This window comes from Mustela erminea, chromosome 2 (assembly GCF_009829155.1).
Source record: "Mustela erminea isolate mMusErm1 chromosome 2, mMusErm1.Pri, whole genome shotgun sequence".
In the NCBI taxonomy this organism is placed as follows: Eukaryota; Metazoa; Chordata; class Mammalia; order Carnivora; family Mustelidae; genus Mustela; species Mustela erminea.
In genome coordinates, this window is record NC_045615.1 from 25,080,350 (window position 1) to 25,095,726 (window position 15,377).

The 15,377-nt window shown below is 44.6% G+C and overlaps 1 protein-coding gene across 5 annotated transcripts in view; it reads left to right on the forward strand.

Moving 5' to 3' along the window:
- FAM160A1 (family with sequence similarity 160 member A1) overlaps positions 1 to 15,377 on the forward strand; it is a 225,879-nt gene that overhangs the window by 189,256 nt on the left and 21,246 nt on the right. For all 5 annotated transcript variants that reach the window (XM_032332513.1, XM_032332510.1, XM_032332509.1 and 2 more), the window contains 2 exons: positions 10,015 to 10,182; positions 11,098 to 11,177. In XM_032332513.1, the coding sequence (XP_032188404.1) occupies positions 10,015 to 10,182; positions 11,098 to 11,177 (248 nt within the window). The remainder of the gene's footprint in view (positions 1 to 10,014; positions 10,183 to 11,097; positions 11,178 to 15,377) is intronic.

Genomic DNA, 15,377 nt, shown 5'->3' on the forward strand with positions numbered 1-15,377 from the left:
ATGATTTGAAAAGAAATATTCAGAGACTGCGAGCTTCCTGTTTGGGAGAGGAAGAGAGGCTATGAAATAGGTGGTTTTTTCATTGCCTTCGCATCAGATTATCCCCAGAAGGCTTACGTGGTGGCTTTGTATTTACATTAGGGAGTCCTCCAAGTGTTCCAAAGTGCTTTTCTATTATCTCGTAGCGCCTCACCTTATGCTCCCACTAATATCTGTGGAGGAAGGCGCTTTGCACAGAAGCTCTCACCCCATCTCGTCATTGGCCGTCTTCATCGACATATGCAAATTTGCTCTGCTGGATTACATCGCAGGTCAGGGGCACCTGCTTGCTTTACAGCGGGAGCAGTGAAGACGCCAAAAGATTGCTTGACTTGCCCAAGGTCACCGGACTCCAAGGATTAAAATGCAAGTGTTGGACATTCCCACTGCGGTCTGTTTTCTGCTACCCCCTGCTGCCTTTTGCATCCTTAAATTAATATCTGTAGAGTTGAGAATCCTGGTTTAGAAGAGAAGCTCATTTTCGATTCCTTTATTAGCTGAGTGAAAGAACAGCTAACACCAGTACTTAACCACCCAGAGTAGACTAAGCTCAGCGCGAGGACAGCCGGGGTGAGTGTGGAGAGAGGACGCTGCCCTTTGCCCATGTGGCACGGAAAGCAGGAGTGGATACTACAGGAGGACAGGCCAGCCAGCCCGCTCTCAGCATCTCCGAGGTCCCAGGCAGATTTTCCCAGTGCAGATTCATTATTTACTATATGTTGTAGAGACCCCAAGACATCAGTAGTAATATTCAACTACTTTATAAAAATGTCAAACAAAATAATCACAGTGTTTTGGTTTTTTCTACCAGTGTTTCTATGAAATTGTGAATATTTTAGATTTTTAATTTAAAAATACCAGATTTTAGTGTTGACTCTTATTCGTTTATTGGTTAACAGAAAAATTAACAGATAAGTATCTATATACATTTTAAACAGTTTTCAGACACTGAGTCTTGTCATAGTAATGAGTCACAATTTTGGTTTGATAGGTTGCAATTAAAAAACAATAAAATAGAAAATATCAGAGTGCCTTGTACTTAGTAACGGTAAATATCATATATTATTGTAAAACATCATTCTTATGATGGGTCCTGGTTAAGAAATTTTTGAAAAATGCTGTACTTATGTTTGGGAGGATTATTTGGGGAATGGGCTATGACATTAGTCTCGACACTACATTTCAGCCTGATCGTGGGCTGCCAGTTGGTCTTCTCCTGATATAAAACCTTCATTATTAATTCATTCACTCAAGAAATACATTTTGAACACCCAGTATGTGTGAGGCACTATTCTAAATGCCAGCATGAGATTGCTATAGCAATTTACTTACAAAGAAGAGAGACCACTATATCAGTTTGCATAAGGTTTAACAAAAACAGAAAACTTCCTTAATGTGACAGAAAACTTCCTTTAGTAGTCCTTTTTTTATTCCATACACCAGTTCTTTTCACACCTTACTAGCCAAGACAGGTACAGCCAGACCTAGATGCAAAGGTCGGAGGGAACTGTAGTTTTTTAGCTAGAAAGTTAAGGTTCATTCCCAAGGAAGAGAGGGAGACTGAATATTGGAGGTTGGGAGGAGGAGCAATTAGAAGTGCCTGCCACAAACCTCCAGGTTTCTTATATGTTAACAAAATTCTGTTTCTGTGGATGGGAACCTGTAACTTTCTGTTATTCTTCTGTAGAAAAGCATAGTCTGGGCAGCTGTACAGCTGTACTTGCTGTGTACTGCACAAGTATGCCCTGCTAAGGGGGCAAAGAGGGGAGATGGAGTTGGAAGAAGAAGCCACAAGTTAGGAGCCCAAACTGTATTAATTGTCTCAACGAGCACACACACACACACCCAGCTTTTTAGAATCTGAATCAGCTGCAAGATACTGTAAACCTTCCTCCTCTCCGACCTCTCTGTGGTACTTCATGTCACTTTTCTTCCAGGGTAGGAAAGGAGAATTAGGGTTATAAATTAAGCTTGCATTTACTTTTGATTCGAAATGGGAAATTAGATTTCTTTCTTTCTTTCTTTTGAGCTTCAACAAGTGCACGAGGGAGATAATGCTGTACCAGGGGATCCAGGGCTTAAGCATCGGAATTACGGAAAGATAGGAAGGGTCCCCACCCTGCTGGCGCAGAGAACCACACAAAGTAGCTCGCACAAAGCCCCGCCTTATCTGAGACAGCCAGGTGGTATCGGTTCTTGGAAGCCATTGTGGAGAGGGGAGGAGGGTCTGGTCTGAAAGTTGGTATGAATCTTCTGTTCTTTCCCTGCCCCCTCCTCGGAGCACATAAAACATTTATCAGCAACAAATGCCCTGCAAGTGTTTCTCCAAGTTGTCACAAGAAAACTGAAAAGGAAGGCAAACAGAAAGGAGGTTCACCAGTTACTATTTTCCATTCTTGGCCTAGTTTTCTTTTGCCTCACACTAACTTTTTTGCTCTCCCCACGACCCCCAGCCATGTTGAGGTCTGACTTGCGTTTCAGGTGAGGTAGACACAGAATCACTCTGATGGGGTGCATGCCCCTGTGTGCCATACCTTGTGACTGGCCAGTGCCAGGTGATGAGCATGCTGGGGATAACAGAGAAAAAGGACCAGACAGACTAGAATGATTGAATTCGTTTGGGCAGACACCTGTGCGTTTTCTCAATCTTCCATTGTGCTGAAGACTTTCCATCTCATGGAAACTAAGCCAGGAGTGAAATCTGTCTTTTGTCATCAGGGCTTGCCTTTGTTATAGTCTTTAGTGTCTAGGAAAATTGGTCTGGGTAGAAAACTCCAGTCCAAATAATACCTTTAACCCAGCAGGCAGACTGAATGAGGAGGGAGGTGGTAGGCCTTAGAATGGTTCTCAAATACTTGATCCTAAAGAAGCTGCTGGTTGAGACTCTGGCCCATGAACCATATCCCATCTGCTGTTGGGTTTCAAAGTCAGTCTCATCAGAATTCACAATAGGAGTGTCTTCTTAATCAGGAAGAGAAATTAGGAGGAAAACCAAGGAAGCTTTTCTTTTTTCCCCAAAGGATCACTTTTCAAGGTTGCTGTAATTCAAGAGCAGGGCATGAGTTGGGCTCTGTATTTTCAATCAAATGTTATTTGAGATAAAAGGAAAATATTCTCTCCTTTTCACGTGAAAAGTCAAGTGAATCTAACCACCTTGCTAATGAAGGCCTCCCCAACGTGAACTGTAAAAACAGTGTGTTTTTATTAGTAACAGGACTGCTGATTTCCATCTCAGCACATTTATTGATTACCCTCTGAGTCCCTGCCCTTGTATCAGGTGCTCTGAGAATTTACCCTGTAGGTCAGACACGGTTGTTTCTGCAATACGCATGCAATCCTAAAGTTCAGGAGAATGCATTAGGAAAACCAGGAAAGGAAATGGACTTAGCCTAGAGGGCAGAAAGCTGAAGGTTTAACAAGACTCCCAGAATAGGAAGGATAGTCGAGTTTGGGGAGGTGGCATTTTCCTATCACCCTCTCTTTGCATGAGCCCAGGGTGAGGCATACTTCAAACTGCAGGGTTGGAATCTCCGTTTACCATGAGGAATGCTTTCTGGCTGGAAAGACCTGAGCTGTGCTGCCAAAGGAGACGGTGGGTCCATCCGGGTCCAGAATAAGGGAGAGTGGATCTCTGTGTGTTGGCTGCCAGAAGCATAGCCCCTCTCTTTCTGAGTCCCCTGCTCCAGCCTTCCTTGGGCTCTGGCAGCACACCATAAGACCCTTTCATTCAGGAAGCATCCTTGTGCTCAGGTGACCTCCATTCTCCTGAGGTTGTGTGGGCTCCCGCTGGAGCAATATGCTGGGAAGAGTCCTTCTTTACACAGGAGGTGCTCAGAGACTGCCCAGGGCCAGAGATGTGGTTTTTATGGTTGTTCATACTGCAACCGAGAAGAATCTTTCGGAAACAACTAGGAAAGAGCTGAGGGATGGATGGAGGCCATCGGGGGGAGAAGCCTTGGATCTTTGCTTCTGAGCGGAAACGCCCCAAGGTTTCTCTGTTAATTCTGACCTTTGAATCAAACTCTGAAATAGTCCAAAATGCATGTTTTATGTGATCTTTGGAGTATTTCAGTAGCTAAATTCCATCCCATGAGGTTCAAATGTAACAGCTCCTGGGTTGACTTACACTCTGGTAAGTTCTATTATAAGGAAGTAGTAGGGTACAAATTATGAACACATAGCACAGGAAGGGAAGCTTTAGAAATGATTTGCTGACTGCTCCTTGGAGAGGTTTATGATAGGCAAGAGGAAGTGTACTATATTTAATGAATTAACTCATAAATATGTAATTGATTTAATTATTACATCTAATGTATTACAGTTACCTTGAAGAAGGAGTAAAGGGGAGACACTGGCTTTATTTTTAACATTTTTCCTTGAGATGTGTTGCTGATGTCACTGTGGCCGTCATTTTAATTTCTCCTTCCTTAAGTATTTTAGGAATAAGTAGCCAAACTCATTCATTGACTTTGGGCTTCCCCTCTGATTAACTCCCCAGCCCGCCTGTGGCAGAGTCAGCAACAGGCGTGGCCTAGAGGTCAAGGAGTAGAAGGGAGAAAGAAGGGATGGGGGTGGCGGCTGACTCATCCACTGCAGGCTCTTTGCAGACTTGGAATAACTGAGCGTCTTCCATCCTGAATTTTTGGCTGAAACAGTGGGGCTGCTTGCTGAGAACCAGGGTGTCTGTCTTCCCTTCCATACTTCCATGCTCTTTGTGCTCTGTATTCTTGGAGGGAGGAAGTTGGCTGTGGCCCACACACTGAGCCAATGCCCTCAGCTGCCCTCGGGTGAACGAACCCTGTGCACGGCCACCAGCTCGTCTGGCAGCAGCAGGAAGGTCTTAGCCTGTGTCCCCTATGGAGGTCCCTTTGAGCCTGTTCCACGTGATCCAGCCTCCTCATTCCTTTCCTCCCTGCTGCTTTCAGTGGGCAGGGTTCAGCTGTGTCTCACCATTTCCTCCCCCTCCAGCGAGATCTGCTGAGACTGAGGGCTCGCTGATGACCTGGGCGAGCCCCCGCTTAGCGAGTTTTCTCCCGTATGTTGAAGGAAATGGCCGGGAAAGGTGGCTTCTATCTTGGAGAGAATGCAACAGTCACCTGACCCCACTCCCTGCCACCTGCCTAAGTGACAGAAGGTAGAACCCATCTGTTTGTTCCAATGTGACTGGATCACAAAAAAAACAATTAGCAGGTGGGAAATTTGTTTTTCAGGACACACACACAAACCTGCCGTTACAGAGAGGACTCTGGTGCTAATTTAGATGCAAATGGAATTGCCCAACTAGAGCTGATTACAGAAAGGTCAGAATGTCTGTATGCTCAATTTCACTCCTACGCTAGGCATTAAGTTAATGTGCTGCCACGATGGTGGCCGTGTTGGCTGGGCTTGGGGCTGGCCTTCCTTTCAGAGAGTTTTGAATTACAGAAGCAGAAGGTGACACACGGTATCAACTCCTCCCTTCCCACCTATCCCCTTTTAAAGGAGAACAAGCTCTATTTTGTCCCTTTTCTGGAGAAGCTTGGGATACTGATTAAAACAAGCAAGCAAATATGTGCGTGGTTGGAGCTTTTAGGCTAAAATAGAAAGGAGTAGATGGACGGTGAATTCAGTTGCTGTCCTTTTGGGAGTGCTGATCCCACCTGTACATAGAAGCACTGCTTCTGGACTCAGACCACGCTGGGTCGGAGCCTGGAGTGAGGGACTGGTGACGGGAACAGGGGTGAGGGGATGGCCGAAAGGCTGGTGGGTTTGTTTGGTTGGTGCCTTGTACTCTAGTGCTTTTTAGATGTCTCTGATTGTAATGCATGGCCCCAAATTTATTCATTTGAGTGTGTGTGTGTCTATATTTTTTACTGACTAGATAACAAAGGCCATGCATATGTAATATATTGCATTATATCTAATTTGAACAAAATAGACAGACAGAAGTTTCCCAAAACAGTACCTACTCCGTGCAGCATACCCTGATATTTATGGTTTGAATCTGGTCTACATGATGAGTGAACCAATACATTGATTTCACTTTCCACTTTCGGATCTCAGACTCTAGTTTGAAAACACCAGTTTAAGGGGCTGATGAAGACACTCAGTGTGGTGGGAGACCTGGGTGAGGGCTAGTGGAGGGTAGAGAAGGTGGGTGAAGAAAGGGATTGATTTCAAAGGATCCACTTAACTCGGCTTGGTCCAAGTAAGATTATGTCCCTGAGTCAGGGCTCAGGTTCCATTCTAGAACTGGGGCTAGAAAGTTGCATGCAGAAGGGTGTCTTGGCAGACACATTGTTTAGGTTCATGCTTGTGCTTTATCTTGTCAAGGATACATATTTGTTTGTGGACAGAGTTTTCCTTAGGTTACTCCCGTCATTCTGGTCTACCTTTAGTAAGAATTAACATTCCTAGGCTTGAGTATCCTTAAATTTTCTTGTGTCTTATATGCTAGTAAGGCAGAACCTCATTTCCTAATTCTTCTAGTATTTCTACCTAAATTTGTAGCCACCTGAAATTCCTTACAGAACAAGAGAAATGGATACTGACTGTCCTCTGTAAGGCAAAAGGTCTTAGGTACATCAACAACTGATCGTCCTTCGTAGTTGGACCATGAAGAGGATGCTTCTGTCCCCTTGGGCTAATTCTTCCTTTTTTGGGGCACGAGTGGCAACTTTGGTTTTGCATTCCACGCAGCAGAGCTGCTGTCCCCTGGTGGTTCAGCGTTAGCTTTCCAGTGATCATACTTAGGCTCTGGTCTCATCCTCCTTAAGGAGCATGTCTATTTGGGGGATTAGAGGAAGATTCTGCAAAGTAAGATAATGGGGCAGGAAAAGATTTTCTGGGATAAAAGTCTTCTGAGGGCTCCTTGAATATGGAGGAGGGAAGAGACAGAAAGAGAAGGGAACCAGATTTTCTTGGCTTGGGTATTAGTTTAAGGTGAGGGTGACCTCGATTTACAAAGAGGTTGCAACTTGATGCTTAATAAAATTGGGTTTTGGCATTTATACCATGTTATGTAAATGCCAGCCCTCCAAGTGTTTTTCTTAAATCCTCTTAGCTCATAAATGACAGCTTTGATTGCTAAAAAAAAAAAATAATAAAATTTTTCATTTATGCAGCCAAAGAGTAGTAAACAATAGATGCTTAATGCCCTGCTTTCATGTCAGCCCCCAAAGACCGAGACTTCTATTCTAAAGGGTTTATTGCTGTGCTTTTGAGCTTATTAAGGTCATGTGTAACTTAAGGGGGGGAAAAGCTGGTGGTGCATTGTTGGTGCAAAGACAGCTCCTGGAATTCTGCAGGATGTATCAGCTCTGCAGCTCAGTAAGTAAGGTTGAAATGCACTATCGCAGAAACTGCATGCATGCATGGCCTGTTCAAAAAGTGCTACTTTTTTTCCTAGCCATTTAATTATTAGGGAATCGGACTTCTGCCTACATGACTTTAGATTCAGTTTCGGCTAAAGGACCCCGAGACTGCGGCAGCAGAACAGGTGCGAGCTAACGGAGCTGCGTGTTTGGTGGTGGTGTGGGTCATTTCCCCTTTAGCTATATTTGGTGACATCCATTATTCTGTAGGTGTTTAGAAAAAAAATGCCCCCCCCCCCTTCAGGGGCCCTCAGAGTAGAGGGCCAGAGAGGAGAGATGAATTAAAAAATTAAGCTCAGTTCCAGCAAATGTAAATCACTAGGACCTCGGGGGCTATCATTTATTCAGGAAATGTTATAGGCAGTCCCTTCACTTGCCAAACTCTGTACATTGCACTGGAGTAAAACACAAGCCACAGCATGCGTCCCAGGAAAGCATTAAGAGTGCCATGAGTCTCAGACCAGAGAAGACCAAGAAACACAGGGACGGAAGCAGTGGGTTTCAGGAGCAGGGGCAGCTCCTGAGAAACACTTTTCTCAGAAGGTAATTTATTTGCCAGGTGGTTGAGGTTTACGTTTCCTTTGTTTTATCTGGGCCACAGAGAGCCCTGTAAAGTTGGCCAGATGACACAGTGGTTGTGCTGTGTTGAATGTTTTGAGGGCTCGCGGCATGGGCGCTGAGCTGGAGGGGCAGAGTGTTTGCCCTCTGATAGGTGCGTGCTCGGGCCGCTCACCGTCTGCCCCAAGAGGGTGAGTTCACCTGTACTATGTCGGCATGCCTGACAGCGTAAAGAAGATAGACAACACTGATATGGTTGTATCTTATCCATCTGGACTCCTCTGTCTGGAACATCCCTAAGGCTCAAGAAAATTTATTTTATTTTTATTTTTTAAAAAGATTTTATTTATTTATCTGAGATAGAGCAAGAGTGAGAGAGCCAAGAAGGGGGAGCCACAGGCAGAGAGAGAAGCAGCTCTCCATCAAGCAGGGAGCCTGACGTGGGGCTCGATCCCAGGACTCTGGGACCTTGACCTGAGCCGAAGGCATCTTCTCAACCGACTGAGACACCCAGGCGCCCCGCCCCCCGGCAAGAAAATTTATAAAAATAATTTAAGCCTTTATGTACACATACACCTGCATGGGGCCTATCTACACTTATAGAGCAGATTTGGAGATCTGATTTCTAAACTGCTTTGTGGCTTCTGAAGGCAGAACTTTCCAAAGAGAAGAGGAGTGTATTATAAAAGAAATGACCAGTCCTAGTATGATAATATGACAGTTCACACTTCGAAAGGAAGGAAGAAAGAAGTGAATAACTGGAAAAGAGAAGATGTAATCATTCAAGAAGCCTCGCCTTCTGTTTCACTTAATATCAAGTGATCAAGGGTGTTAGACTCAGGACTGGGGAGATTTCCAAGATTTCGAGGGCAGAGGGGTGGAGTCTGAGATTTGCAGCTGTTGCCCTGGTGATTTTCATGCCTCCCAGGGTGGGTAATTCTCTACAGACAGTAAGGCAGCAGATGACCCCTGTTCATGAAGAGGTGTGGAACTTTGCTTTTGGGAAGCTAAAGAATAGGGGCGCCTGGGGGGCTCAGTCGTTAGGTTCTGCCTTCACTCAGGTCATGATCCCAGGGTCCCGGGATCGAGCCCTGTATGGAGCTCCCTGCTCACCGGGAAGCCTGCTTATCCCTCTCCCACTCCCCCTGCTTGTGTCCCCTCTCTCGCTGTGTCTTTCTCTGTCAAGTAAATAAATAAAATCTTTAAAAAAAAAAAAAAAAGTAAGAAGAAGAAGACAGAGAATTGCATATGAGCTCTGAAAATACTCCCTATCAAAATGTTGAAAATCCAAAGGCTTTGAGTACCAAATCCTTGGCACTTCGAAAACTTGACTGTTCAGAGTCTTCTCTTCCCTGAAACACTCACATTCTACTGCAGGGAAATTCACACCACATAGACAGTACTCGTTTGTGTTATTTAAAAAAAAAAAAAAAGTCAGTTACTTTAGAAGTAACTCTTTATGTATGTTATTCAGTTATACAAATTTGACTTGCAACGCTCCAGAAACCTATCTAGACATCTGCGGAACTCTGCGTCTGTCCCTCTTAGTTCCCACTGATGATGTTACTTCGCTTATGAGATTCTACGTCTACACCCATCTTCCTGGACAGAAAATGTGTTCTTACGTTTTCTAGCTCCTGGTACATAGCAGGTCCAATAAATATTTATTGGATGACTACTAACGAAACAGTTATACTGGGCGTTCTAATTAATTCTTTACCGACCATGCAGATAATTTCTATGATCTCTTTTTTCCCCTTTGTGGTTCCACACTAAAATCTTTATGGTATTTGAACTGCATTTGATGATTAGAGTTGTCAGAACACTTGAATTGCTTTTTTATGTCTTTGCTTCTCCCTTACTGGATTGAAGGGCGGAAGCAGCATGAGGTGTCGTGGAATGTGAATAGGTTATAGGCTTCAGATGCGGCTCTGAAGCGGGTTCTGGTGGTTGGTGTGTCCTTGCCTTGATGGGGTCACTGCGGTGAGGCCAGGGGCCTTTGGGGAAGCATGGTTCACAGCATCGAGAGGACGCTCACTTGTGCTCATTCTGTCGTTGGTCCCAGGTGACTGTGGAGGAGGTCATGACCACAACTGCGTATCTGGACCTTTTCCTGCGTAGTATCTCCGAGCCAGCGCTACTCGAGATCTTCCTCCGTTTTATCCTTTTGCACCAGCATGAGAATGTCCACATCCTAGATACCCTCACAAGCCGAATCAACACCCCATTTCGGGTAAGGAGAGCCCCAGAGGAATGGACTTTATAACTCAGAACAAATTTCAGGAGAGTTTGTTTTGGGAATAAATGAGGAATATTATTTTTTCTATTCTTGTAGCTCTTACTATTATGACAACCATTCTGAATTCCACCAACCAGGTTTTAAGTCCATCCTGCCTAGCAGACAGACTAGACTAGCACTTTCTCACTGGGGCAAAAAATTACTTAAGTGGTCTGATGGAATGATAAAAAGCTTACTCCCAAAAGGGTACAATCAGTTTATAATAAACCTTTGGGTATCCTCCCTGTTTGCCATTTATCTTTCCTTTTCGGAAATTAGAGAGTGAATGAATTCTTGTTTTTGACTGAGCTTCTTAGAAAAGTGTATCATCATAGCCTCAGCACTATTGGAAATGGAACCAAGGAGAATGTATGCCCCAAACCCAAGAGATAAGCCAAGAGGAGCTGAGGCGTGAGCTAAGAACTCTGGAGGGGGTGCTGGTCAGGGCATTTGCAATTTTCTGGTAGCTTTGTCTTATAAATAACCAGCACCATATTTGAAAATAACTTGGGAAAACAAGTGCCAAGCAGGAGATCATGTGTGTGAGTGTGTCCCTGTGTGTATTGGAGAGTGGTAGGGACTTGCTTATGTGGATCTGTAAAAGTCGGAAATAAGAGCAAAGGCATTTTGGAGAAGGGTAACTCTATATAATGGCATAATTCTAGGCATAGGCTTTCTAATCAAATCCTATAGGAGAACGAAAAGCCTTCACACACATTCTTCACACACACACAACAGGAGCATGTTTTTTATCAAAGCTGCTAAAAAAGGAGGCCATTTTATTTTGTAATTCTGATTTATTTTCCATCTGTGGGGAGTAGAGCTATCCTTCCAATATATGAAATAGAATGTGTGTTTATTGCTTCCCAGCTCTGTGTGGTGTCCCTGGCATTATTTAGAACTCTTATCGGTTTACATTGCGAAGATGTGATGTTACAACTAGTTCTAAGGTGAGTTGCCATCTTTTGTTCTCTCTAAATGAAACTCAAGTCTATACTAGTGCTATTATATTTGGGGGGGTGGTTAATAGAAGCTAAATAGGGGCCATGCTTCTAAGGAAAAATTTTACCAAGGATATGAGTCTAATTTCTGTATTATTTCCCAAAGTTAATTTTAGTTTTACTAACAAGAGTTTTTAGGGGGCTAAGTACATTGTATTATAATATATCCTCCTGGAAATAATAGGCTCTTTAGAAATCTACAGACTCTGAAAACTCCTCTGGTCTGCGGCTGAATGACCTTCTCCCGAAGTACATTTCTGGGGGCGTGTGGTATTGGAAATGACTTTCCCAAATATGAAATGTTCTTGATATATAATTTCTATGACTCTTGCTTTCCTAATGGTACATTGACAACGTGCACTCTCTGACCTCAGAGGATGTTTCAATTAAATTCGGTAAATATTTAATGAGTACTTCCTGGGTACAAGTCAGAAGAGAGTAGGGCATGGGGTAGACAGATTGGAAAGGACTTCTAAACAAGGTAGAAAAAGCATGACCTCCAGAAGTACAGGTGAGAAACGTGTCGGCAAACAGCTGTTATTTGAGGAGAGGTGTCAGGAAGCAACGTGGACGGCTATTAGGATGACACCCATCTGGTTGTTAGGCAGGGGGCCTCAGGAACACGGAATCCTGCCTTGGCCTAGCTCTGCCTCTCTTTCTGGGGTCCCGCAGGGAAGCATCTGCTTTGGTAAAGGAAGAGAGGAAGAGTTGGTGGGGTACGTGCCTCCTACCTCTCTGTCTGGTGGTGTGGAAGCAAAAAGGGAAAAAGCCAACCAGGGCTGCCTAGCACACCCTTCTCCCTCCTCCCCATTTTAATGGATGTTCTGACCCTTCCTTTGACCCCTCCTTGGGAAAGAGGGCAGAAGAAGCCTGGGGCAGGGGAAAGGGAGAAGACTTGGACTGCCCCCTGGTTGCCATTGAGCTTTTGACATCACACTGAGGAGATGGCATTCCAAGTGAAAGTGACGACGTCTCCAGCATGCTAGCTGTGGAAAGGTAGGGGGATGGCGACTTGATGGTGGGGCAGGAGCACAGGCCGCACCCAGGAACATGTCAGAAATGCAGGTGCTTGGCCTTGTCCCAGGTGTGCCAACTCGAACTCTGGGGGTGGGTGGGACCCAGCGAGCTGTGGTTTAACGCACTCTGCAGGGGATTCAGCTGCGCCGCCAATTCTGAGAACCACTGGTTGAAGGAGGGTACAGTGCTGCTCGAGCCTTCTACAAATGGACTGATTAGAAAAGCCAGGCTGGGCAAGGTGGTGGCGGATCCTGGTGGAGCCTTACAGAGTTGCCATTTGATGGGAGAGCATCTCTCCTTCATTTTGTCACTGTAAACAGAGTCTTAGGGGTTTAGAGGAGGTCATAGTAACTGATCTTAAGGCATTGGCAAAGACCAACTCTAATCACGAAGACAGAGCCTCGGTAGTCTGGCTAGGACATTTGGGGCAGAACGGCCCATCCTGATAGGATTGCTTCAGCCGCCCGTCACGTCTCTGCTGACATGAGGGATGCATTAGCAAAGCCTGAACATAATCCGTCATAGACACTTGTTAAAGCCCTTTTTTATTGCCAAAAACCAGCCTTTGGCTCCAACAAGGCTAAAACCTGATTATATTTAAATGTTAAATTTGTAACCACTGCTTCTTGGGAGGCATGAAACACAGCCGTCCTTGTCAGGGGTCCTGGAACCCCGCAGAGCTTCTCCCCTCTGAGCTGCCATGTCAGACTGGGCCCGGCTACTGGCCTCTGGCCATTTGGGGCCTTTCACATGGGGAACGAACACTCCTCACCTTTGTCTTCTCATAAAGTGGTGCTCGTTGTGTTCAAAACTGTCCTCAGAGACAGCATTGGCTTCTTTTTGAGATCCAGGCATGTACCACATGAAGGGGAAGAGACCAGCTCATGGCTGCGACATTTCTGTGTGTGAGTCAGGGCTAGTTGTTTTCCCTGGGGTCATGGAAGACTGGTCGCATGTACCCACCTGCTCTCAGGCTCTCTGAGCCTGACTGCCTTCCCTGCTGAGGGTGATGGGATGATACAATGATGATCGTGGCCCTAGATGTAATATTTTATTTCTAATTCCTCCTCACTGCCTCGGAGATGCCACTAGGGGAGCCGATGAGGGGACGTATGTGGGAGTCAGGCACGTGGTGGCCTTGTGGGAAGCCTTTGCTTCCTGGTCTCTGACCTCTGACAGGTGGGCTCCTTCCCATCTCACATTTTAAATTATTTTTAATTGTCATAACATACATAATGGAAAATTTGCCACCATCACTGTACAGTTCAGTGGTACTGAAGATATCCACATGGTGGTGTGGCCCTTGCTACCATCCACCTCCCGCTCCCTCGCCTCGCCACACCAACATCCTGCACCTGGTCTACACTCACTCACTGTTCTCCCTCCGCCCGCCCCTACGGCTGCCCTTCCACTTTCTGTCTCTGTGCGTTTGTCCACTCTAGGGACCTCAACTACGCGGAGTCATACCCTTTGGGTTCCTGAATCATTTCACTTAGCGTAGTGTCTTCAGGTCGTTTCCTGTGTGAGAATTTCCTTGCTTCTTAAGGCTGAATAATACTCCACTATTTATGTTGTTTATCCATTTATCGTTGATGGACCTTTTGGGTTATTTTCACTTTCTGGCACTTGTGAACAATGCTGCTATGAATGTAAGAGTGCAGATACCTCTCTTCAGCACCCTGCTTTCAATTCTTGTGGGTGAGTTACCCAGAAGTGGGAATTGCTGAATCATATGGCAATTCTACCTGAATTTTTTTCTGTTTTCCATAGCAGCAGCACCGTTTTATGTGCCCACCAACAGTGTGCCAGGGCTCCAGGTCCTCCGTATCCCTGCCAACACTTGTTATTTTCTGCCCAAGAAATGGTGTTTTAATAATCAAGCAAAGATGACAGGCGGATTTGAAGCTCTTGGAAATAAAAACTAGAGCTCTTGGAAATAAAAACTGATTATTACAGTGAAGAATCCAGGGTTTGGGTGAATAGCATGTAAGACAGAAATTAAGTGAGAATTAATGAATGAGGAGCTAGATTGAAGAAGTTACTAAATTTGAAGCAGAAAGCGATAAAGAGATTAAAAATATGAGGCCAAGGCTAGGGTGCTGGTGGTTAATCTGATAAAGGGTAACATATCCCGTTAGAGTGAGAGTGGGCTGCTGACTCAATCTGACCTATTCCAGTTTTCGAATTCCAATCTCATAATAAGGTGTATGGGTGAATCAGTTCTGGTGGCATGTGTAAGAAATGTTTTGAAACACTGTAAAGTACTACACAAACTTAAGGAGGAGAATTTCCTGGAAGAGACATCTTAAACTAATGAAAACATTGTCTTTTCTGATTTAGAATCTGTACAGAAGCAAGGACAGTGACAAATCCTTCTTCTTCTAGTCATTTAAACTTTATCTGAAGGGACATAAAAAACCAGATTTATAATCTGTTCTTTCTGTTGTTGCCACGGTGGCGGTTCGAGTGTGTGTGATAGACTTGTAGATTGGAGAGGCAGCAGAGCAGACAGGATTCTGTGAATCCATTTAATGAAGCTATTTGTTAGGTGATAAATAGTAACGACAGGACAATTTTTGTTGCAATCTAAATACTCTTAAATATTGATATTTCAAAGTGATTATCCATTTGTGACTGATATATTTCTTTCAGTTAGCATAGTATCAGGAAATGGAAGTCGAAATAAGGTACCCCCAAAGAGAGGCTATTTTAGTGAGCGAAAGCCAGGGAGAAGCTGCCAGCCTCCATGGATGTGATGTACAATAGGTCAAAGTCAGGCAGAAGATGCTGATAAGCAAGGAAGTGACAGATCATCCCACGTTCCTGGGACTGCCCAGTTTAGGCCCCCCTGCCCCAAATTAAATATTTTATTTATTTATTTATTTGACAGAGAGAGAGAGAGAGAGAGAGCACAAGCAGAGGGAGCAGCAGGGAGAGAGAGAAAGAGGAAGAAGCAGGTTCCCCACTGAGTAGGGATCCCTGACCCAGGACTCAATTCTAGGACCCTGGAGTCGTGACCTGAGCTGAAGACAGATGTTTAACTGACTGAGCCACCCAAGTGCCGCCCCCTGACCCCCCCAAATTTTTAAAAAGATTTTATTTATTTATTTATTTATTTTGAGAGAGAGAGAG